We start from the raw sequence: 26,037 nt of genomic DNA, 5'->3' as shown, positions 1-26,037 counted from the left end.
GGAATGTATCTGAAAAAGGAATGCAATGCTTGTATTCAGAGTGTTAACATCGTAAAAAACTTGCTCTGAAATTAGTAATTAAATAACCCTCTACTATTTGTACATTCAGGCACTGAAAAATCACATGTCAATATGTAACTAAAAAAGATAGTCGCTCTCAACTTTCCCTTGGTAAGAACAAGGAAACTGAAACTTTGAAGTTGGCATTCGTGTAAATTTTCCTACTCAGTAGTAATGTCATGTGCATCCCCCTAGCTCTCTGTTGAGTTACCCCCCTCCCCCACTCCTTAAGTGCGTTTCAATACGGGACTGACGTCAGAGCTTTCAGAGGCCCTCTTAAATCGTCACCTTGGCTTACAGGGAAAAACCATAACGCTTGTCTTGTAAAAGGGGAAGTCCTCTGTTTGACTTGCTCCTCCTTGTAGATGCAGGTGTCCTCCTTGGTGCCTGTAGGTGACCTGTTAAGCCAGGTAAGCCAAGACCCTCAATGGGCAACTCTCTCCTCCCCCCACTGGGTTAAGGACTCTCTGGTGTGGATAGCCAGCTCTCACCCCAGCAACCCTGAACTCAGTCAAGTCAGTTTAACTATACAAGGGCTTTTACAAAAAAAGCTAACTTGAACAGCCATACAATGGCTAAAACATAAACCATATCTCTACTTATCTTGGTTTAAGTCGTTTAGGTTGTCATTTTAGGATGTTTTCGAAGGTTTTCATTTGGCTCACTTTTTTGTGAGCGGTTTTTTCGGTTTTTCAGTCCTGTGCTGGGAGGTTCAGTCACAGCAGTGTTGATTTTTGGATGTGGCAGCGGGAATGGGGGGGTTAGGGTTTTGGAGGCATGTTTAAGGGGGGGGGCTCCAAAGGAGTCGTCTGGGGAAGTGGGGAGAAGTTTAAGGGGAGCGGTTTGTTAGCCGCTGTCGGAAGAGGTGTGCGGTGCTGTGGAGGGCGAGCGGCGCCGTCGGGCGGTGGAGGTCCAGGAACGCTCGGAGCGTTCGGAGCGCTCTGAGCCCAGCGAGGCGGGCCGGAAGCGGTGCACAAAGCCGTCCAGAAACTCCTGCTGCTGCTGGGTTATGGCTTGGGAGATGAGGCAGGGCAGCGCTTGCAGGCTGCCCGTCACCGAGTCCAGCTTGTCCTCCAGCGTGCCGATGCGCTTGTCCAGCTCCTCGCTGCGCTCCTGCAGCTCCGACACCAGATCGTACATCACGTTCTGGGTCTGGACGAGACGAGACGAGAGGAACGGGGGTAGAGAGAGAGAGAGAGAGTGAGTAATTATAATAGAGTCCACTGAACTATCTCTGTTTGGTGATGGTTGATGTTGTGTATAACGTACCATGAGGACCAAAGAGATCTTCAATGAAAGTAATTTCAAGGAAGCCTTGATTATTATTAGGCTGAAATATCAGAAAAATCTGATATATAGGCAAAACCAAAATCTACAGTTTGTAACAGTTTGCACTGGTGAGCTCAGCAATCGCAAACAGGCTGGTAGGCCAAGCCAAGGAACACTTTATACATATAATACGTCACCACCATGGCGCGCTTTTATGACGCGTAACTCCGCCTACTATCTCCTACTCCTCCTACTAGTTCCTGGTCTGTTGTGTATAGTGGAAAACCAGAACTGTTCAAAAGCGGGCCGAAGCGACCCGAAGCGACCCGACCCGAAGCGATCCGGGCCGATAATGGAAAAGCGCCATTTCACAGTGGATGACCGAAGAGTGCAAACCATAAGTAAGAAAAGGGGTAAAAAACCTTAAACACAATACCTTTTTCCAGACCTCTTCGGCCTTTTAAGGTACGTTTTAGCAAACTGTATCCTGTTTGTGGTATTCACCTTGCAGAAAAACGTCTGTAGTTTGGCTGGTGACGTATTCTGCAGATCGTAGTCCCTGACACATTCACACACATTCAAGCCTACCTCCTGGAGAGTGTTCATGATCTGTAGGACAGTTGTTTTGGGGGATGTACGATCTGGTGTCAGAGCTGCAAGAGCGTAGCGAGGAGCTGGACAAGCGCAAGAACTTTGTAGAAGTCTTCCTTGGCCTACCAGCCCGTTTGTGATCGCTGAGCTCACCAGTGCTTTTGTTCCTTTTTAATGATGTTCCAAATTGTCGATTTTTGCAAGCTTAAGGTCTTGGCGAAGTTTCTGAGTTTCATGTAGATCTTTTCAGCCTAATAATGGCTTCTTTGACTTTCATTGACACCTTTTGGTCCTCATTTTGACAGACATTTATAGCAAACTCCAAAGGCACATCCAACACCTAGAATCCCTTATGCCTGTACAAATGAACCCAATATGTACAGAAATCCCATGAACTAAAAGCTAAGAATATCTGCTTTAACCTCATAGTAATTGTTTGATTTCAAATCCAAACTTTTGGAGTGTCGAGCCAAAAGGAAAACGCTTCACTGTCCCATTACTTACACAGTGCATTATACTGTATGTCATTAGATGAGGCCTACCAAATTAAGGAGATATGTGGCCTTACAGAAAAACTAAACTCTACTCTGCTCAACTTCATGGCTGAATGACTCAACTAATGATTACTAAGTTACATTACATTATAAGTATATGATCTCTTCTTTACCATTGCATTACTCCCTTGAACAGTGTTCTTTTTATCTTGGCACATTTTTGTTGTCGGCCAGCACTAAAACACCAATGTGTGAAATATACAGTTACATTTTTCAGAATAAAAAATCGGAACATTTTGATTGGTTGGCGACTTGTTCCCGGTTTCACCAGCTGCTGTCACAAATGTGTTATGATTAAGTGGAATAAGCAGAATCTGGTATGTTAGAGCAGGGCTAGAACAAAAATGTGCAGCCAGCCACCATATGTATTCAGGAGCACTGCCCTTAGACACACAGCTTTTACTAAAGGCTGTTAGGAGAACGGGGTGGGGGGGCAGACAGTATAAACGCACTATTAAAAGCCCCAGGTTTTGAACATTTTAAAAATATACACCTGGAGTGCAAATGTCATCCACATCAATTGCGAATGCCTGCTGCCCACATCCCTTTGAAAAAGCCCTGGCTGGCCTTTCTGAAGTTGGCCTGGGCCTTATTGGTAGGGACCTACGGAATTCTTGATTTGTTTTTCCTGTTGTAGTCCCATCCCATCCATAGCACCAAGGGGACGACGTAGCGCCCTCTCAAAGCAGGTGTTGACACATGTTGCAAACCCATTATATTCACAATACTTTAAACAGAATGCATTTATGCAACTATCTCTATTGATGGATGTTCATAGGAGGATTCCAAGTGTAAAAATCGGTTGGTAACGCGTGACGTTAGAATTATAAGGTTCTATCTAAATTTTTGTCAAAATTGAGTTTTTTACATAATCCGATCCATTAGGTGTTTATTAATGCCTGTGTGGTGTTATATTTTAAATGTTGACATTGTTTAGTTAGTAATTCATAAAATACAAAGGTTCCATCTCACAAAACATAATGGAATGTAAAAACTTTGACGCTCAATATCTCTGAACTGCCCTAAACGGAGATAGAACCTTATCATTCTAACGTCACGAACTGTCTGGAGTGTGAAGGTTACATGCAGTGCTGCCTTGAGGATATGCTCATGTTGATAATGTCACAGGTCAGGTGGTCAGTAATATCTCAGCTCTTTAATCATCATTGGCACTAAGACTAATTCTTATCAACCATTAATTGATTGGCAATGAAGTTGACATTTAATTAAATTCTTACCTTAGCCAGGTCCACCAGCGTGTTGGCCTGATCATTTAGTTTCCTCTGCTCCATCTTCACACTGCGTAGTCTGGACGGAGGCACGAGGAAAGGGGTCGGAGGGGGGAGGGAGGGAGTGGGGGTAGGGGGCAGGGGTTGGTAGGGTAGTGGGTGTGGGTGGGTGGGTCATCAGGGGTTGAGAGGGGTCATTGGAGGAGGAGGAGGAGGAGGAGGAGGAGGAGCAAGAGAGGGGGACAGGGCGGGGGGAGAGCAACACATCTGTCAGGAGCACTCTCTCTATGATGGTGTGGAGGAGAGAGAGCAGCCTGCATGCATGTACAAGCATTCCCAGTCCTGGTGATACCGCAATACCAACACATGCAAAAAACTAAACAAATCTATGAGTCGAATAAATAAAAAAAATCCAAACTTAACCCCCCCCCCCAACATGTAGACAAATTGAGCATTTCCGAAGGTGACATGCCCTCTTTGTGTGCCTCCAGCTGTAACACCTTTATAGTTTGGTGCCAGGCCATCGGAAACAACACACCAGTGGGTGAGCTTGTAGTGAATGTGAGTGACATGTGCACTTATGGTGGAGGGTGTGTGTGTGTGTGTGTGTGTGTGTGTGTGTGTGTGTGTGTGTTTGTGTGTGAGGGTAGGGGATGAGCCTGTGACTGTTGCTTGACTCAAGAGAGATTACCTTACTTTATTAAAGATGGTAAGTTAAAACGGTAAATGGTAAAGAACCTGTGGCTCTGACAGATAACATTGAACTAAGTGTAAAAAGGTTAACTCAAATGTGTTGCACTATAGCTACAAACACATATTATATTATATCCTTGTACTTGGGAGCAGATATGTGCATTTAGTGATGTTGTGGATGATGATATCACATACTCAATAAAATGCGACATGGTCTGGTGAAAACGTCCGCATGTCAGCAATTCTCTAGTCGCCCCCTTTTCTATTAAGGTTTTTAAGTGTTGTAAGTGTTGTTGTAAGTGAGCCAAGATGGCGTCTGTGTTGGCAAGCTGTCCGCCTCGTCTGCCTCGTCTGCTCTGCACACTGTTTGCAGTCACTCTATTTCTCTGTGTTTGCTGTCGGGGCATCTCTACCCTACTGGTCTACGATCTGCAATTCCTACTGAACATCAGAACATTTGCTGAAGTACGAGCCCTCTCTGGGTGATCAACCCAAGACGATCCCTCCTGTGCTTCTAGACGTACGTTCCCGCGGACTTACGTCGCCCCCCCCCTACGCCTTTCCCCCGGAAAAAGCACTTCAGAAGACGGGGAAAGCGGGCCGGTGTGCTTGTGATTACCTGGCTTCCTCCTCCATGACCGATCCTCGCCTCCTCCATGACGGATATTCATTTTAATAATTTTAATTTTGCCATTTAGCGGACGCTTTTAATCCAAAGCGACTTACAATTACGAATTACAGGGACATTCCCCCTGGAGTAACTGAGGGCTAAGTGCCTTACTCAAGGGCACAGTGGTAGTGTTGTGGTTTCAGGCGGGATTTGAACTCACAACCTTCCGATCACAAGTCCAACTCACTATCCACTAGACCACCACTACCCACCATATTACCTTCCTATAGTCCGGCGTTCCCTGTGCTTCAGAAGCTGCTGGATCCGTCCTGTCGACATGGAGCCCTGCTGTCACCGGCCTGCGGTCGCCACTCGGCTGCCACTCGGCCCCTGTCCTGCTCCGCCGTTGACCCCCGATGCCGCTGATGCTTCCTTTCCCGGCCTATTGACAATACCTGACCGTGACCGACACGTCACTGTGCTCGACTCCATCTGCGCTCCCTGGCCTGCTCGATCCCCCGGGACTGGTGTTGGGGCTCCCGCACCGGCGCTGCATGCTGCGACCCCGCAGAGGAGGTGTCGATCCTGACCTTCTTCGGCCGCTGAGACGCGCCTCGCCCTCGGCTAACGCAGAGTTACACCTCCGTTTCGCTCTACTGAATGCTAGATCGCTAACTAACGAAACTTTTTTACTGAATGACTTCTTCACATCCCGTGAACTGGATTTTATGCTCCTGACAGAGACCCGCTTTAGGAGTTTTTGCCGTTTTCCGAAATCCTTCCTCCTGACTGTACTTTTTTCAGCTCCCCCCGGTGCCTCCGGCAGAGGTGGGGGGATAGCCTCGGTGTTTAAATCCACCTTCCAGTGCCGACTATCCCAACCTGTAGATAGCTATTCTAGCTTTGAGCTGCAGTCTTTTGAACTGACTCTGTCGTCCTCCGTGTTCTGTGCTGTCATCTATCGTCCGCCTAAATTCAATAAGGACTTTATAAATGACTTTGCAGAGTTCCTCTCCGAGATCATGGTGAAATATGATGAATATGATATATTCAAGTCCTACCTGTCCGGCCGTAGTTTCTCAGTTCAGCTAGGAGGATTTTCTGAGGCCCCTCTCACCTGTGGGGTTCCTCAAGGGTCGATACTGGTCCCCCTTCTATTTCTCCTATACATGCTGCCCCTAGGCTCTATCCTGGCAGACCATGGCGTGTCCTTCCACTGTTATGCTGATGACGTCCAGGTCTATCTGCCACTAAAATCTAGAGGAAAGGTTGCACTTCAGCCATTGCTCAACTGCCTGACTGACATCAAAGCATGGTTGGGTGCAAACTTCTTCAATCTAAATGAGAGCAAGACCGAGATCATTTTATTTGCCAACACTTCTCTAGGCCCTTCTGTCGATGCCCTAGGTCCCCTTGGCTCAAACATCTGCTCCTCAGTCAGAAATCTTGGAGTGACTTTTGACCGTGACTTCAAATTCACCAAGCAGGTCTTCTCTGTGGTCAAAAATACATTTTTTTCACCTCAGACTCGCTAAAACAAGGGCCTACCTTCCACAGAAGGACGTAGTGAAGGTGATCCATGCCTTCATAACAACCCGGCTGGATTACTGCAACTCCTTGTATGTTGGCATCGACCAGTCTCTGCTCCGTCGACTGCAGCTAGTCCAAAATGCAGCTGCTCGACTCATCACCGGCACCAAGAAGCATGACCACATAACACCAATCCTGGCCTCACTCCACTGGCTCCCCGTCCGCTTCCGTATTGATTTTAAATTACTTTTGATTGTTTTTAAATCACTAAACGGGCATGCACCTCCGTACTTGGCTGATCACCTGTGCCACCATACCCCATCCAGAGCCCTGAGGTCAGCTGACCAGCTGCTGCTGGAGGTCCCTAGGACCAGACTAAAAACCAGAGGGAATAGAGCCTTCGCAAAGGCAGCCCCTAGACTCTGGAATAGCCTCCCCCTCCATGTCAGATCTGTCCAGAGCGTCAAGGCTTTTAAAACATTAGCTAAGACATACCTCTTCTCCCTGGCCTTTGACCTGAGGTGAGCCTGCCTCCCGACACTGCACTTTTCTGCACTTTTATTTCTGCACCTGTTGTACTTTGTATTGCATCTTGTTTTATCTGTTAAGCACTTTGGGCGGCTGTTTTGTCGCTGTAAATGTGCTATATAAATAAACATGACTTGACTTGACTTGAATTGGATTCACTGTATCGTCTGCCGTAGGCTACAGAAACACACCAAGTGATACATGGCTTGTAAACAAACATACATTTTAGGACGTGTCCAAAAGCAAGGACTGTGTGATCTATTATTATGTGTGGTTAGATGTTCATAGCGATGTTCCTTTTTAGCTACTAGCTACCAGCAGATGTATGTATGTATGTGTGTGTTTTGATTTTTCCGGTATTTGGTTTGAGGTGTACCAGCATATCTTCTTGAACAATTTTCAGATTTCAATGTACGACAAATCATTTGAAAAGTTACAATCTGCACTTTCATAATCTGGAAAAAAAATGAAAAATGACCTTGCTCTACTTGAGGACTTTTTCACCAGACCCTGTCACAAATGGATAAACATCCTGGTGTTTAGGCAGACACTCCCCAGTCGGGCTAATTCCGAGGAGATTACATTCAAGGACATTCATTCATGTGCAACGGCAAAGTGACCACTTTCAGCTCCATCTACAGTAGCTAGGGATGCTTCTAGCTTGGCTGTGTCTTTCCTTAATCTCATCTGTCTGAGAGACGGGGTCTGAGCCAGGTTAAAAAAAGGACTTAATGAAACTTAATCTACTGTACAGTGTGAGTCTAAAAAAGGTTTACAGTTTTTTTTTTTTACTACTAACAGATCATTGGCCCTACACCCAGTCTGTCCTACTATGATGATTAGAGATACTGGGTGACTTCAGTTGTGGGTTTTATGATCATTTGATTTGATGACTTGAGAGTGGATGGACAATAAAAAATAAAAAAACGCAAAAAAAAACAAGACAGGCATTTCAATCCCTCAAGATATGTGTTTACTACGACATCAGGAGCAAGGATGGGTCTGCCAATGCAGGTTAATATAGCCCCATATTGTTGCTATATTAATCATGGGGCAACATCATTGATGAATGGACTCTGGCCAAGCCGGGAAGTCCCAAGCTCATACTCTGTAAGATGCCTCTCACTTTCTTCAGACAACCCACTACCATGTCATCAGTGGTAATGTTGATGCTTTTTTTTTCATTCCATTCAGAGGATGGGGGTAAATGGAACATTAAAAGGAAAGTTAAACCAAAACAATCGCATCCAGGTTCATGCATGTCAAACGTAGACATGGAGAGAGAATGTAGAGGAAACAATAGGAGGAACATAGAAGACTCAACTTACTTCTGAGCTCTGCAGTGATAGAGCAAAACAAAGACAGAACACAGTACAAAGTTTTAAACCCCACAACATCCACGAAACACAGTGAACCGTTACACTTCTCACTGTAAGCACAGGGTAAGGGTTGGGGGGAGGGGTGGGGGGGAGGACCATTACAGTACATTGTAGTTTAGACTGATCATGGTGTGCGTGTGTGTGTGTGCGTGTGTGTGTGTGTGTGTTGTGTGTGTGTGTGTGTGTTGTGTGTGTGTGTGTGTGTTGTGTGTGTGTGTGTGTGTGTGTGTGGTAGTGAGTAATACCCCTAGCTTAATGAACATAGAGTACACGATATTGTCACAAGGAAATGGCAGAGAGTAGGAAAGGGGAAGGACATTATAACACATACACACTACAAGTGATGCTGCTGCTACGACTGCAGTGTAGTACGTTAAGGGCAGTACTACAGCTGCAGTACTAAAGTATCTACTGTAAGTACAATAGAAGTGGAACTAAAGCAACTACTATACTACTGTCTCTCTAAAAAAAATAACATTAAAGACAAAACAGCATATATTCAACAACTTTGAAACAGGTGGTAAAAACAACTTAATGTGTCCACATAGGCTTTGGCATGCTTATATAGTAATTTTTCCGTTGGAAAAAATGGTACTTACTGATGGATGGCCTGTAGAAACTTGCGCTGGTGTTTGCGCACCTTGGCATGATCTATCTTCTTGACCAGCTTAGTATGTTTATAGATGAGCCATGTTTCCCTGAGTACATTGGCAGCTGTGTTCTTTACCTGTGGACGGACAAGGAGAAAAGAGAGAGAGGCGACAGAGGTGAACAGAGGACAGGTGAACCATTAAAACCCTAAATCATCCTGCAGAAAACCATAAACTATGGTTCTTGTGGCATATTTGGATAATCTCCAAATAGGTAATGTGATGTTCACATTAGAGCTCAGTGGTGGAAGATGATGATCAATGAAGCCACTAAAAAATGGGCATGTGACTCACTCGTTTACAGAGTTGTGTGTCCATCATGAAGTTGTGGACATGCTTCTCAGCCTTGGTCAATTCCAACTTTCTGGCTACCACGGCGACTACCAGCGCAGTGCAGCCAGCACCCTATTGAACAAAAAGACATGGCCAGTTCCAAGGTCAGACTTATTGAAGAACACATATTACAATACATCTGATGTACATTTATGTACAAGTCTGTGTTAGGTTCATGTAGTCCGTGCTAACTTAAGCGTTATGGAACGAGAAGCTGTGGTATATCGTGGATATCGGCACAGCTAGCGGGGTGGTTAGGTACGACACGAAGCGGAGTGCTGTTTACACCCCCTAGCTGTGCCGATATCCACGATATACCAAGACTTCTCGTTCCATAACGCTTTTATACAACGGTTACCACATCTATCTAGCAATATTTCTCAAAAGAAAGACAAGACAAACTTTTAATTAATGTATTTTAATGTAACTATGTTTTATTGTAAGTCTATTCGTCCGCTGAACAGTTGTTTATCGGTTGCTAAGCAACGATAATAAGGTAACTTCGTAACATTCCATTTAGCCGTGCGTATATCATGGATATCGGCACGGCTGGAACGCGAACTGACCAATAGAGACAATGGACCACCTGATCTATCCGTTGTATAATGTATATCGTACAACTGTATACTGTAGAACTTTCTCCCAAAAAGGGGCATCTCATTATCCTGGTAATAAGGGTTGTATGAAAAAAAAAAAAAACACAAAGATATCATGTCAAATGAAAGATAGCATACCATGATCCCTGTAAGCAGACATACTCCTTTCCCACAGTATGTGTGAGGTACCATGTCGCCATAGCCAATGGAGAGGAAGGTAATAGAAATGAGCCACATGGCCCCTAGGAAGTTACTGGTCACTTCCTGTTTGTCATGATACCTAAAGTAAGGAAGAGAGAAACAGAGGAAGATACCCATCAGTGACATACTATATGGTAAAAGGAACACGAGCATGCTAGAGAGGCCGTGAACTAACACAAGTGGTTGGTAAAGGAGGTATAAAATACCTGTGCATAGTGTTTGACCCTTTTTCGTGATGTCTGTGCGTCTAAAAGCACCCAAATCCATGGCAGAAACAAAATGGTCAAACATTATGAAATTGCAGAGAATGCAATATCACATTCCAATCTATTTCTTTGAAGTAAAAGCCTCAATGGTATAGCTAAATGAAGATGACCTGCGTAAGAATGGGACAGTGAGGCATTTTTTCTTCTTTTGGTGTCTACACTCCAAAAGTTTTTTAAGGACAATTACTAAAGTAGAGATTCCTAGCTTTTATTTCATGGTATTTGTGTACATATTGGTTTCACTAGTCAGAAATGATAACACTTTGTATGCATAGTCCCCCTATTTTAGGGTACACAAAAAGTAATGGGCCAATCGGGTTGACAGGTGTTTTCTGGGAAGTCAGATGTGTTCCGTCACGTCACGTCATTTGTGCAGTCATAAGAGAGCTTGTGACGTTAGAATTATAAGGTTCTATCTCCATTTTTGTCACAATTGAGTTTTTTACATAATCTGATCCATTAGGTGTTTATTAATGCCTGTGTGGTGTTATTTTTAAAATGTTGACATTTTTGAGTTAGTAATTCATAAAATACCAAGGTTCCATCTCACAAAACATAATGGAATGTAAAAACTTTGACACTCAATATCTCTGAACTACCCTAAACGGAGATAGAACCTTATAATTCTAAGCTCACGAGCTGTCAATGCTTAGTATTGATTCTAGGCGTTGGATTTGCTTTTGGAGTTACCCATTGGCATCTGTCAACACGAGGACCAAAGAAGTGTCAATGAAAGTCAATGAAGCCGTTATTAGGCCCAAAAAATCTGAAACAATCCGAAAAGAACTATCAAAAACACAATCAAAATCTTAGGTTTGCCAAAATCATTAAACAGTTCATCATTAAACAAACATCATTAAAAAGAGGGAAAAAAAGCACTGGTGAGCTCAGCAAATTGCAAACGGGCTGGTAAGGCCAAGGAAGACTTCCACAGTAGATGGCCGAAGAATTCTCACCATAATTAAAACAACGGTCCCACAGATCAGGAACACTCTCCAGGAGAGTGGTAGGTAGTAGGTGTGAATGTGACTACCATCCGCAGAATGTCAGCCCAAACTACAGACGCTTTCCTGCAAGGTGCAGTTTGTGAAACCAATGTACACAGTTATACACAAATACCATGAAATAAAAGTTGAGAATTTCTACTTTAGCCATAGTACTTGTTTGATGAAAAAAAAAAACATTGTCCCATTACTTAGGCAGGGCACTATACATTCAATATATAGATACACTGAAATTGAAGGTTTTTTATCTATTCAATGAATCCTTACAAAAAAATATGATGAAATGCTGATTGTAGTGAAGTATCTGTATCGGCATCTATCAACCAACTTGAGAGGAATAGATGAGTGAATCCAAACTTATTGTGTTATGTGCTATTCAAATGTCCTATTCATTGGCATATAAATGATGATATTATGAAATATGACTGGAATGACGATGGGAGACACAAATTATTTTGCTAGGGCAAAGCATTATGAATAAAAACCAATGACTAGCATTCTAAAATACTACTTGATAGCTTGATCAGCATCAATCCCCCACACAAATACAAAATGTAAAGAATTTGATTCTACTCTAAAAGACAGAAAAAAAAATGTTTTGACCAAGAACAAGCATTTTCTTGAAAGAAAGGAGAATGTCAATTCTCTTTTCTTACTACATAGTGCAAATGATGGCTATTGTCCTATTGAGTTCAAAGTACCCAAACAAAGGTTTGGTTACAGTATCCACATCATCGCTTCCTTATATTGTTTGCTGAAAATGGCAGACAACCATGCGATAGCCCAAAGCCTCACAAGACACTACAGAAAACACCATCTCAAAACGTTATCAACACTGATGATGACATTCACACACCCTTGCATTGTGGCAATAAAATCCCCAAATATATTGTGCTGACAACACCATTATGTCCACTTTCTATTCGTTTACAATGTACTTCCCAGATGATTGATAGCGATCTGTCTAGGAGGAGTAAATTAATAGATGGATTTTTTTGTAGGCCATGAATCACTGACACCTACCTTTTAGTATAGTATTTGTACATAAAGGAAGTAGATTTCTCTGCTCCTAGAAATGGTCTTTGAAGGGGACCCATGCCATGCCAATTACGGATTGTTAATGACTAGATTATCCAGCAGTGACCCAGCATGTGGAATTAAAACGGCTGGAACAATTACATCTAATCAAGGCATAACATACAGTTTGCAACACTTGGGGCAGATGAAAGTATGTTTGAATTAAGTTTCCACAAAAGAGAGTTCTCCTAGACAGATCACTTTCATTAACAAACTAAACCATGCCCTCAGCAGTCGAAAGTTCTGCTAAACTCAACTCTGCATTCATGCTCAAATACAGGGAAAAACAACATGGTATTTTATCCCACGGAGCCACTCGGCATGCAAAAAAAGCAATCGGAACAATACAATGCAGGCATTGAAAAAAATGTCTGCATCCTGCATGCTGATAAAAGCCAGTATATTGAGAGCAAGGAGAGCGACAACAAAACCTGTGGTCCATTTACAAAATAAAACCATCTTTGACAAATATTGCAATTATCGTCAAGTGGATGGGGGGCTGTATTTAAAAGCAGACTTAAGTAGACTTAAACAAATAAAAAGCGTTCTGGGAAGCTCATTGTTTTTGACACCCTTATCACTTTTACCTGCAATAGCATGGCTTCTGATTGACAATGCTTTTAGCTAGGGGGGGCTGTAAAACTACTTAAGTTATCATAATTATAAGTGACTTAAGTGGACTTATTTGTTAATTTTATCAAAGCAGACAAAGACATGAGTCATGCCTACTGTAACATACAACCTATTCTGACAGGACCTACTGGGAGCACAGTCTCCACCAAGATACTGCATTGCTTCCTATTTTGTCCTGATTTATCTAAAGTTGTGATGCAACAGTGAAATATGTCCTTTTGAGAGTTGATTCTACATCATGTTAATTGGTCAGTGGATTGTGAGTTCTACGACATCACTCAGCTCATTACATTAGCTTGGGTAGATGTCTAGTTTACACGTTGGAACTGTCTCAGATTGGACAGATCCTCTCAACTGCAGAAATTACTGCTTTGTAGGCGGAGTACTTTAAGTGCTGTAGTGTTCCTAGCAAGCAATTACAGCAGGACACAGAATACAATAGGTCAGATTTAAAACCACCATAGCATAAAAGGTAATAGTGTTTGTCTGTCGTATGGGTAATGTATTCACGTTAAGATCACTATGCTTACCTTTCAAAAGCCAGATATGGCTGGATGTCAATACAATTCCTACAACTGGCAACGGACATTTTGTCTATGGACAACAGCGATACGAATAGAGGCTGCGAATACAGAAGCAATCAATGGCATTTTGAAGCTCTCAATATACTGTGTTGAGTATTGGCATAGCATGGAGAAGAGCTGGCACCACTTTCAACCTAGGCCGAGACAAGAGAAATTGTCTGCAGTGAAAAGTTTCCCACTCTGGCAAAATATCCCCAATAGATACTGTTGGCTTTCAAGACATCCTCGTGTTATAGACGTGTCATTGTTTGTATGATCACTCACTGAAGATCTTTCAAAAAGTATTCCCCTACTTTGTCAGCAAATCTATTCACAAGTTCAGGTAGATGAGAAAACTGGACACAGATGACACCATAGACAAAGACAAAGTGAGAGTAAGGAATAAATGAATAAAACTTGATTAACACTGTTTAAACAACCTAACCTGTGATAAGGTTACATCATCACCATCTATTCTATCTATCAGCCAGTACAGAAAAGAATGTTAATGAACATCAACATTCATGTATACAACGCCTGGCTGTTTCTCGGAATACACAAGCCACCCATGGCCGGAATGGGTTAAAAATAGATGCAATGATGTGGCTTTGGGCTGGTTCTTTCCTCTTTAAGTCATCCGGTCTTTTAACCCTCGTCGTCTCCCCAAAGCATTCTGTATCTCCCTCTCTCACTGTGCGAGGATGAGCTCATGCAAGAGATAGATAGTTTGTCCCGGGGACATACAGAGGCAATAGCTGACAATGCACCCTCTAAGCTACAGGAGCACTGACATGGGAACAAGGGATCGAAAGGCCTCTCACAGTCATAAGTAATCAAAATCTGCTAACCCCTATTGTCAGTGAGATGTTGTGCTAAAATGTACACACTTATGTCGAAAAATATATAATTATTTACAGTAAGAATATCAATAACTGTTACATACTGTACAAAGGCAACCTTACATATTATACAGTATACGGTATAATAATAATAATAATCATAATAATCATAATAATGCCATATACAGCAATATTTTTGCGTGTATGGCATGCAGCATGCAAATCTGATGAGCATGAGATTGAGAAAAACTGGTTCAACCTGAAATTGAAAAAGCAATACTTTACATGGAGCAACAAGCAATAATATTGTATATATCTCGAACACAGACAAATTGTTAGTCAAGCAAATTAGCTCTTACAAACTCTTACAAGCCTCCGCATATGACATAGTTATTTTCCATGTTCCTAAGCATATTCCTTCCATTTCCCTGTACAGCACTTATTTTTTATGTAACTCAATCACATCAAGTATACCAATTAAAAGGGTATTTTAAAGAGTACCGTATTCTTAAATCGTGTTGATGTAAATTGGAATTCTAGCAGTGGCAGATGGAGATTATTTTGGAAAAAATATCTTTAAATGTTCGGTGGGGGGTGGGTGGCATCAGCCACATTAAACACATACAGATAGGATTTAACTCAACTGGTGATGACCTAATTAAAAAACTGCAAACCTAATTGGGTTTTTTGTAATAATTTCAAGTCAAAATGGAAGTAAATTACGTAAGTAATTGCTATGGACTGAGCAAAATTGTTATTGAAATGTTTTTTAAGCTAAATCATACAATGGAGCCTTAGCAGAGCCAATGAAACAGTATCAAGAAAACAAACCAAAAGTATCAGATGACACAAGACATAAAACAGGGCATCCATACAGGTCACCTCCCTCAAACAGTATTCAGTGTTGCCTTTCAGTGAAAATGAGACCCTGTTTTACGATTTTTTTTAAAGTATGTTTTAAGCATTACCTGTCAGACTGTTTTAAGCATTACCTTTACAAAAGTGAGACAGTAGCATTTTATTTTACAGCACCGATAACTATTTACTTAGGGTTAAATGATGGTTAAATTACATGGTGATTACACAATAACTTCTTTGGTAATCATTACCACGCATCTAGGAAGTTACCAATTGTGTTGGATTAGGGGAGATAAGTACCAAAAGTACCCATTGTATACTACATGTCCTAGTATGGAGGAAGCGGAAGTGGAAACAGGACATTAAAATAAAATGCTACGCCCAAAAAGTACGGTAATGATTGCAAATAAACAGTCATCCTCCATTTTAACACAATACTATTTTAAGATCTATTAGGACATGCTCAGTGATAACTATTTAATTTCATGCAACCACAGCATGAAAAACACATGAGATGATATACTCTGACGGGTTATAATTGTATTAAAGCACATATAAGGGGGTGCTATACGTAGAAAGGAGTGTCGGCTTGAGGGTGGACCTATTCTCTCCCCTACTTACAATTGACAATAAACGCAGCATTTGTCTGTATGTGAGGAGCTAATCCCTCCTTCTTGTAATCATAAAAGGTAAATTTGAAGTCTATGAAAGGTTAAACAATGGAATGCTGTATGGTCGTATCCAAACTTAAGATAATTATATTTAGAATTATTATTTCATTGCTTCCTAAGGAAATATGTATGGAAGTAAAGTTTACATGCATATATCTAAAGTCAAGATACTGTACAGCCCTTCATTGCGTAGGTGTTTGATTCCTATCATTAAACCCTAACCGTAAGTGACGACATACACTGGATGTCAGTCGGTGTAACAGACCAGTAACTCAACCCTGTTAATCTGCGGTGAGGGAAAGTCTCCCTAACCTCCTCAAGCGTGTTACACGGCCAGAAGTCCTCTGGAAGAACAAGGTGAGAAACAACGGTCTCATGTAGCCTTAAAAAAGAGTGTTTCATTTCAGAGAGAGAGAGAGAGAAAGAGATAAGAGAGAGAGAGAGAGAGAGAGAGAGAGAGAGAGAGAGAGAGAGAGAGAGAGAGAGAGAGAGAGAGAGAGAGAGAGAGAGAAGATGGGACCAGGGGACAGGCAAGGCAGGCATGCAAGTGTAGCTGAGTTCTGACTGGATTAGGCCTGCTGGTTATGGATAAGGAAAAGGGAAATAAGTACTGGGAAGGGATGAGGAAGAACTGCAAGCATGCCACATTAGATGGGGTCCAGTAGTAGGATACCCACAAAGGATCATGATGCAGAGGAGTGGAGTTTGATAGGAAAGCCAAAAGACATGAGGAGCTTGGTTTACAGTATGGAGCTGCTCTGGAGCTGTGTCAAGAGGGGGCAGTGACCAGGATTGCTTCCATCTACTGTAGTACCATCACAGTACAACCTGCCAACTCCGCCCCCCTCCCACCCAATCATATGTCTTTCATTCCCCCTGTCTAGGCATATTCCAGACAGACTCCGTGCTCGTCCAATCTCACACCGTTCTGCCCTTTGGCTCAGGAGCGTTGGTAGATAGTAACAGCACATCAGCAGATTAATTTTCAAAATCACACAAAAGCACTTTGTGGAAACAAGCGCCTCTTTTTTTTTCTTTTGGGAGTGATGGGTATCGAGAGAAGTACGTAAACATGAAGACTCCCATGCTGTTTCATAGTTTACAATGGGTGAGCACTCAATCCATGTAGTATGAACATCTCAAACTGGAGACACTGCATTTGCCTCTGCGTGTGGTTGTAAAACAATCAAATGTTGTATTGTTAGAGGATCTTCTTTTTCCTCAAATCTCACATTAAAACAATGTTGTGTTCCAGACACATTTCTTTTCTCCTCACATTAAGCACAGATGTCTTACATGAATATGTATCTGGATGAAATTCCTTCTTACCCCACGTCTGAAGAAAACTGAATCAGCTGGGTTAGAAGTAATAAACGCCTGTCGAATACCTAACCATTAGGACATCATTCAATCAATTCTGCGAGGGGAGACACATAATGGGATGGTAATGTGCGAGAACACAAAGGACTAAAAAGCTTTTTGTTCCTCAGCGAATCTTCTGAAGTAGATGCTAAAAAGAGGTGGGTACATTATGGATCTATAACAATTGCATAAGGGAAGAGGCATAAAAAAAAAAGGAGAATTGCCCTCAGGCTCGCTCGTAAAGGTGACTTGAAGGAGCTGCTCCATTTTAGCACAAACCTCCCTCCTCCTCCTCCTCCTCCTCCTCCTCCTCCTCCTCCTTCCTAACCACAAAACAGTTGAGAAAGAGACGCTTGGTTCAAAGTGCTGCTCAAATCATAAGGTTTTCCCTATGCTCCTCCCAGTCACACTAAAAGCCTTGATGTATTTTCTGATTACATATTTTTGGGGTTATTTTGAGACACATTCATGCCAACTAAAGGGGGGGAAATACCTAGTCCTCCTTTGCCATACTCTGTTTTTGGAAAGGATTGCAGGTTGTTGTTGTTTTTTTTGGGGGGGGGGCTGCTGCCCCGTGCCCTGCGCCCACTCCCACCCCCACCCTCCCCCCACTCAGGGCAGCAGTGGCGCCAGCTCGGTGCAAATGATAGGTTTTTCCACGGCTAGAGAACGAGGACTCACATGGTATCCCTATGGAGCAGCATAGTGGGGGAAAATAGAGAGTACAACAGAACATTATAGACACATGCACTCACACATACTAACAAAGAAAGAAACAAACAAACATTAACACAAAGACACACACCCAAACACACAAATCACACATGTTATTTTTTGGAGTTGAAAGCGTAACTGGACTGCCTCATAACATGCACTGCTACTAGCTACCTCGGAGGTGTGTGATGGGCGTATCATCTATCCTGACCCTGTTAGGGACACTAGGTATTTAATCAAATTGACTCCAGGTATATTGCTTCCAAATACCATAGAATTTAGAGTAGTAGAGTGTTCCCTGTGGTTATGATTTCCATTTACAGAACTTGAGGAGATCCCAAGCGTTTGATAAAAGACCATCTCAAATATCTATTTATGCTTTTTAACTGTACTTGGCAACACCTGTTTCGCTCATGGTAGAATTAATCTAGGACCTGGTACAAGAATTAGCAATTATGTCAATCCTTGTGGACATTCTAAAGTAGGAATCATAACCACCACTTTAAGTTGGGCTTTACGCAAGTACCTTCAGCAAGACAGTATTCATTTATGTAGGACAGATTGTAACTTTTGAGCATGTGCCAACATAACATTTGGTGAACTTGGATGTGAGTTGCACCTCACTGTAGTGCTTTTTTTCATGTGGAGGTGAAGGTCAAAGGTCAACACTGTTTAGTTCTCTTTGTCAGCTCTCTGTGGCTCCAATCTGGGGGGGGGGGGGGGGGGGGTTGTTAGTGAGAGGTGTTAACAGAGGGAGGAAGTTGGGAGGAAGTGGGAGAGGGAATGGGAGGAAGTAAAGTAAAGCAGGCAAGACGTATATTGGCTGACCAGTTGACTGACAGAACGACAACAAAGGGTTCCTGTAAGTTGATTGTTTTTGACTAGGAGCTCTTTTCCACTAATGACTTACAGGACCTGACGTCACCCCCCCCCCCCCCCCCACCCACCCCCCATCGCCCCCCACACTCTGAACTAAACAAAATCACTTAAACATCAAAGTTGAGTGATGACATTTTTCATTTCTTTTTTTGTTCTTTTTTAAAAAAAAATCTGAGTGGGGCAGTCCCACTCATATTTTGCATTTTTATTGATAGATACAGTGGAGAATTAGACAGGAAGGATGGGTGAGAGAGAGAGGAGGGATGACATGCAGGATATGTCCCCGGCCGGAATCGAACCGGGGACGCTGCGGTTACATGGTCGACGCTTAACCCGCTACGCCACCTAAGCGCCCCACATTTTTCATTTCCAAGATGCAAAGCGCGGTCTGGAAAAAAGTGTGCCTCTCCCTGCCTCTCTCTTTTTCTCGGAGATGTGTGAGATCCCCATCGCCCCCTTGAGATGGAGCCTGATCTGCAGTTTTTGGGAGAATGGGGGGGGGGGGGGGAATCCTTGGGGCTACTCAGCATTACCAAAACAAACCATTCAGCAAACAAACAATTAGACACTCATGAATTATGGAGAAGCTGCTAAAATAGCATAAAAACAATGAGTACGACTTGCTAAAGAAACGCAAGTTCTTATTTCTCACTCAGGCAGTGGTGGAGAGTGTGCGTGTGTGTGTGTGTGTGTGTGTGTGTGTGTGGGGAGGGGAACGAGGTTGGTTTCGACTTTCGAGACATTCCTTTGGACTAGTGCGGGTGATGAACGGAACAACAGAAAAGGTCACAGGACACCAAGAAAAGAAAGCAGGACAGAGTAGTGAGAGAGGAAGGGGGAAGTGTGGTGCAGCGGAGCAGTGGGTTTTGTGTGTGCTTTGCCTTTTCCCCCTTAGCAACTAGTTTCCTCTTTGGGGGCGTGGTTTTACCTCTCACAGACCCGCACCGTCCAGGCTGCGATGATCCAGGAGGAGATGCTGAAGACCAACAGCACGGTGCCGGGGCAGATGGTCATGAGGGTCTTCATGACGAAGCGCGTGTTGAAGTTGATCTTGTTGAGGGCGCCGATGCTGCGCGAGGAGGCGTCGGTGAAGAGCTTGCTGTGGAGCAGCATGACGCGGCCGATCAGGTAGAGGCGCAGGAACATGGGGATGGAGAGGATGATGTCCACGTCGGCGTCGGCCACCGACGGCGTGTAGGTGAAGGCCAGCCGCGCCGTCCAGGTGAAGACGTACTGGCCCGGGATGGGGTGGATGGCGCACACCAGGAGCTCCAGCACGATGAAGAAGATGCGTTCGTATGTCATGGCTATCCTCCAGTCGTCCGCCCCGTTGTCCACCATGAACAGCTAAAGAGGGTAAAAACAAGCTAGTTTGGTTATCCTTTATAATTTAATTCAGTCCTTTCATTTCTTTACCGTTCTTTCATAATTAATTCTACAGTCCCACTTTTGGTTCCACTCTATGACTATTGTCGTGAGCTTAGAATTATAAGGTTCTATCTCCGTTTAGGGTAGTTCAGAGATTAATTAATTAATTATTTTGCCATTTAGCAGACGCTTTTATCCAAAGCGACTTACAATTACGAATTACAGGGACATTCCCCCTGGAGTAACCGAGGGCTAAGTGCCTTACTCAAGGGCACACTAGTAGTGGTGTGGTTTCAGGCGGGATTTGAACTCACAACCTTCCGATCCCAAGTCCAACTCACTATCCACTAGACCACCACTACCCCTGGTATTGAGATATTGAGCGTCAACGTTTTTACATTCCATTATGTTTTGTGAGATGGAACCTTTGTATTTTATTAATGACTAACTAATAAATGTCAACATTTAAAAAAAAAAAAAAATAACACCACACAGGCATTAATAAACACCTAATGGATCAGATTATGTAAAAAACTAAATTCTGACAAAAATGGAGATAGAACCTTATAATTCTAATGTCACTAGTTGGGTTATCCTTTATAATTGAATGATCCTTTCATTTCCTTACCGTTCTTTCATAATTCATTCTACAGACCACTTTTGGTTCCACTCTATTGTGTTGCTAAAGCCAAGTGTATCAAATGTACAGTGTGAGTACAATGTAGTTACAAAGCACTTTCTTTTGTAAATACTAGTTATTTACTTCAAAATAAATTGCATGGTAAATGATAATTACACAACAATGACCTTGTTGGTTTCGTGAAATGCATAGAAACACGCACCACTAGATACTGTGACATTTAGTACGAGGTACAGTCGTTTTCAATCGTGATGAAGTCTTCACAAGAAATTACCAGAATTTTGCAATTCTTACCACATAGTTCATCTGTAACTATCAGATATACCAGTTAAAATAAGGCTAAAATATCCATTGACCTGTTTAAAATGTTAAAGGCCTCTGAAAAGCATAAAGGCACAATTTATTGATAATCATCCAATTCAAGAGGATGGGATCATCAAACTAAATTACACTGCATGCTTTTTTTGTTTGTTTTTTGTGGAAATCATCAAACCAGCTAAAAAATGACAGCATAATAAAATCGTCTTTTCTGCCACATAGCCACTCCTTCGACTCACCTGGATTTCTCGGGCATGGTACATTATTATAAGACCAAGCAATATAACAGTGGAAAGGCTGATAAGGCATTTCAGTGCAAATGAGTACGAAGATTCCTGTAGTGAGAGAGAAAGACATAAAAAAACACTGTTTAGAAACACATGTGTCAAGTTGGAAAGTTAAGTGGAAAGTGATTTATAAATTAACATAGTACAGTATAACCTACATTGTCAGCTATGACCATTTTGTGTAAGAAGAACCGAATGTAAAAGAAGCATAACTGTAAAGTGTACTGTATGCCAGCTAGAGCAAACACAAGTAGAAAGAGCAGCAGCAGCATTCAAGTGTCTAACGGATTAAACAAACAAGACAAAAATAAATCCATTTGAAACTAATTTTATCTTATTCAAAAAAAAACTCCTCTGGAGTGATTGTAGTAGCAGACAAAAAAACAACCATAGTAGCTGAGGAGGGGAATACACAGAGTGAGCATCAACAAACACTCCTATTATTAGCTTAAAAAACCTATAAGAAAGGCGTTTGTACTCAAACAACAGAGCCAAAATTCCAAATTCAGTGTCCAACCAGTATGGTTGCATGTGTAGAAAAGGTGTAAACATTTTCTTGACTGTTATATACTGTGGTAAACTACCAATTAATCAACCTCACCACTAACATCTGGTCTCTTCCACTTAATAGCAGGTGAAGAAAAGGCAACTCTAGCATTAGCAGGAAGCGACCACCCGTGAGTGATGCCGGTGATAAATTGGTTGTTTGCGATGCTAGTGCTGCAATGTGTGGGTTTACAGGGGCCATAGATCTTTGGAACGAGGACATGCACTACTCGAGTCCCCTATGTGGGTAAGAAGCTGTTTGATAAATCAGCTTCAATAGTAGCGGAAGTAAAACGCGTTATGGTGGGTGGTAATAATCACAGTTATGACAACCACACAACAAAAACGTCCAACTTGAATCATCTCTCATAATCGTCACAGGGATTGTAAAAGCTGCCTATTACTCTTGTCAAGTGCCGGCGGAAGGGCCAAATCGTTTTAAATGGATATTGATATGCTCTCAGGATGGGGGTCAAGTAAACCTTGCATTAGAATATAAGCCATTACACTGACCATTCAGCTAACAGACATAATAAATAGGCAGAGAGCAAATTAGCGAATGTATTTTTAGCAATCAACTAGATTGCTTTGCCCCTGAGGTCTTTCGGCACCACTCAAGACATTCTAATGTCTGAAATTGTTTTGAGAAGTCCCCTGTGAAATAACATTGAGTAAACCAATTAATCCACCTGACGGAGGTTCAAGGATGTTCGGTCCCAAAGCTCACTCACTCCTAAAGCATTCCCTTCCTCAAGGGCTCGAAACACCTTGAGTGACTCACATGTCCATAATGACATAATGATGTCACATGCACGATTGATAATGGCTTTTACTTATAATATCCATTGTATGTGAGAGGAGTACAGTGCTGTTCGGGCTAGGGATGGGGTCACTTACCCTAACCCTAACCCTATTTCAACTCACATCAACTTAAAATGAACTGACATTAAATGCATAAATTGCAAGTTCTATATAGACACCTACTAACATTTTTTAATTAACCTAATCATTGAATTCATGTTATGTACTGTGTACCGATTGACTCGAACTGAGATTGAGAATTGATTTACTTCAACCTTTATACACCACATGCAGTTGGAAAAAAAATTGAGCTGCCATTCCAAATAGTATCACTTTAAGACAATCAATACTGGACAATAATTACGTTGGAAAAAGTCTTGAATAGTATTTGTTTTTTTAACACTTGCAAAGTAAGGTGTGCTTAATTTAGCTTGTCTGGCGAAATGGAATAGACCAAATAATAAAAAAAACAAATACCAATTTGACCCAGGTGTGTTTGGCAATGTGCAGCCATGGGTCCAGCCTGGTAAACATTGGTACAGAACCTCGTGAGGTCATAATGATAAGGTTCTATCTCCGTTTAGGGCAGTTCAGAGATATTGAGCGTCAAAGTTTTTACATTCCATTATGTTTTGTGAGATGGAACCTTTGTATTTTATGAATTACTAACTCAAAAATGTCAACATTTAAAAACATAACACCACACAGGCATTAATAAACACCTAATGGATCAGATTATGTAAAAAAAACTCAATTTTGACAAAAATTGAGATAGAACAGTATCATTCTAACGTCACGACCTGCTAAGTGCCTGTGACAAACGTTTTCTGGAGAAGATATCTCTGCCCAAACTGATCTGACAGAGAAAAGGTCAGGGTGGTCAGGGAGTCGGTCACCATGACCAAGTCATAGAAACCCTGAAACCACACACAGACCTTCCACCATGTTGGGTTGTCTTGTCGCTGGTCAGTGGTCAAAGATAATGTCACCCACTTTGAAGCTCTCTCTATTGTGATTGGACAGCGTGTTTGGACGCTGGCTTCAAAGGGGCCCTCATAATACCAGCAGCAGTGGAAACAGTTATTTGGCCATACCCTCGAATACTACAGCAGTTTGTATATCCCCCCCGCCATACAATGTAATTCAACAGTTCATCAAATCCTCTTAAATCTTTTTAAATGTTAAATCAATATGATTGAATAAATATAGATTTTGGATTGCTTTCAAGATTTGCCATTGTATTTGTGATTTGTTTCTCTGTGATTTTAGTTGTTTACTTGCAATGCTGACACTTTCACACAGCAGATCTATATTCAAGCTTGAGGTAATCAACAAAGAAGGCCACAAGCCCTTACCTTAGTGTAAACCCCCCAGGACAGTTCAGTTTCCGTCACCATGACGACAATCCCGAACATCCCGAAAATGAGGGCGTAATCACTGAGTCTCTTCCGCTTCTCAAAGAGCGCCCTCCTATGGCCGAGCTTATAGCCGATGTCCTTGTTCTTCTTCCCTGGACCAGGCCCTCCCTCCCTGACCAGGCTCTCATTGGACGCCTTGCTGGGGTCCTCGCCGTTACCCTTAGACACCACCACCTCCAGGCCGGAGCTGTGCAGCGTCTGGAGGGGCTGCGTCTCGGAGTCGAGCTCTGCTAGGTTGCGTCGCGACGACGCCAGGCTGCCCAGTGGTCTCACCACGCCGCCATTGTACTTGCAGGTGTTCATGGCTATCTGAGGGAGTCGGCCGCTGCTCTCGGAGAGGGAGGGCTTGGATCCAGCATGGCTCAGCTTCGTCCACTCAGTGGTTGCCTGTTGGCCAAAAAGACAGAGTACGTATGTTAAAAACCAAAGTGATAGATAAGAGATAAACAGAGAGCACCATTGTCTGAGGGTGGATATAACCTCTCAACCTGGTGTTGAGATAATAATCCTCCTTCTTCAATGTCATCATCTAATGACAGCTGCTTCAGGTCGAGAACTGAATGAATCAGTCAGCAATATGCCTCAGATCAGTGTTGGTCCACACATGAGTAAATCACCTTGGTCTGGGCCTTAGTAATCATCTTCTCAAAAGGTAACAAAGAATAATCCAAAAGGGTTCCCAAACGTTTGCATTGGGCCCTTTTCCTTATTTTATAATTTAAAAACTCTGAAAAATGAAAATAAACCTTGCTTTAAAATTAGCAGAAAGGTGTCATATTTAACTTTGTAGCATTTAGTGTTCAGGTTTGCTTTCAATCACTTGGAGATTAATTGTAACAGACATTTAAACCAGGGGTGCCCAAATGTTTGCACCCCACTGTAGTTGTATAAATAAAACCATATTACTAATAGTGAACCCTTGAATGTGCAGAAAATTGAATCTCTGCACTGCACAAATGTAGGTATTAAACATTAATGCACTGCATGGCCTTGTTTCCTGTTAATGAAACACTATTTCCTGCAGAGATGGGCGATGAGGTCCATTGTGAGGTCACAGTGAGAGAGCGGTGCTTTCTGAAGCGTTTTGACTGGAAAATAGAAACACAAGTTCCTTCATCAAAGACATGGCTCGGACTTATCTCTGTTGACGAAAAAGGTAATCGAAATGGCAGAGGATATCTTGTTAAAAACCTGTCTGTTAAACTGCAGCAATTTCAGGGAGAGGCAATAGTTAAATTAAATGAGAGAAAATAGTGCAGAAATGCAAACATGTTTTCCTTCTGTTAATTAATAATTTTGCCATTTAGCAGACGCTTTTAATCCAAAGTGATTTACAATTACGAATTACAGGGACATTGCCCCTGGTGTAACTGAGGGCTAAGTGCCTTACTCAAGGGCACACTAGTAGTGGTGTGGTTTCAGTCGGGATTTGAACTCACAACCTTCCGATCATAAGTCCAACTCACTATCCACTAGACCACCACTACCACTACCCATAAAGAATGTGACTGCAGCACTGATTCAGTCATGCGTCAAGAGTTAAACTGGATGGGGGAAAAAGAAGAACAGA

The 26,037-nt window shown here is 42.4% G+C and overlaps 1 protein-coding gene across 1 annotated transcript; it reads right to left on the bottom strand.

The window, feature by feature from the left end:
- Nucleotides 1-906: 906 nt before the first annotated feature.
- Nucleotides 907-24,770, bottom strand: kcnn1a (potassium intermediate/small conductance calcium-activated channel, subfamily N, member 1a; the record flags this gene model as incomplete). The annotated part of the gene is made up of 8 exons (XM_080543368.1): nt 907-1,212; nt 3,713-3,782; nt 9,043-9,170; nt 9,388-9,498; nt 10,161-10,302; nt 20,018-20,436; nt 21,655-21,747; nt 24,405-24,770. The coding sequence occupies 8 exons, from the start codon at nt 24,768-24,770 to the stop codon at nt 907-909; spliced, it is 1,635 nt and encodes a 544-aa protein (XP_080399494.1).
- Between the last annotated feature and the right edge of the window lie 1,267 nt (nt 24,771-26,037).

Source organism: Nansenia antarctica, assembly GCF_963989245.1.
Source record: "Nansenia antarctica genome assembly, chromosome: 12".
NCBI lineage: Eukaryota > Metazoa > Chordata > Actinopteri > Argentiniformes > Microstomatidae > Nansenia > Nansenia antarctica.
Note: the sequence above shows the minus strand (reverse complement) of the source record. Positions and strands in the feature narration are given on the sequence as shown.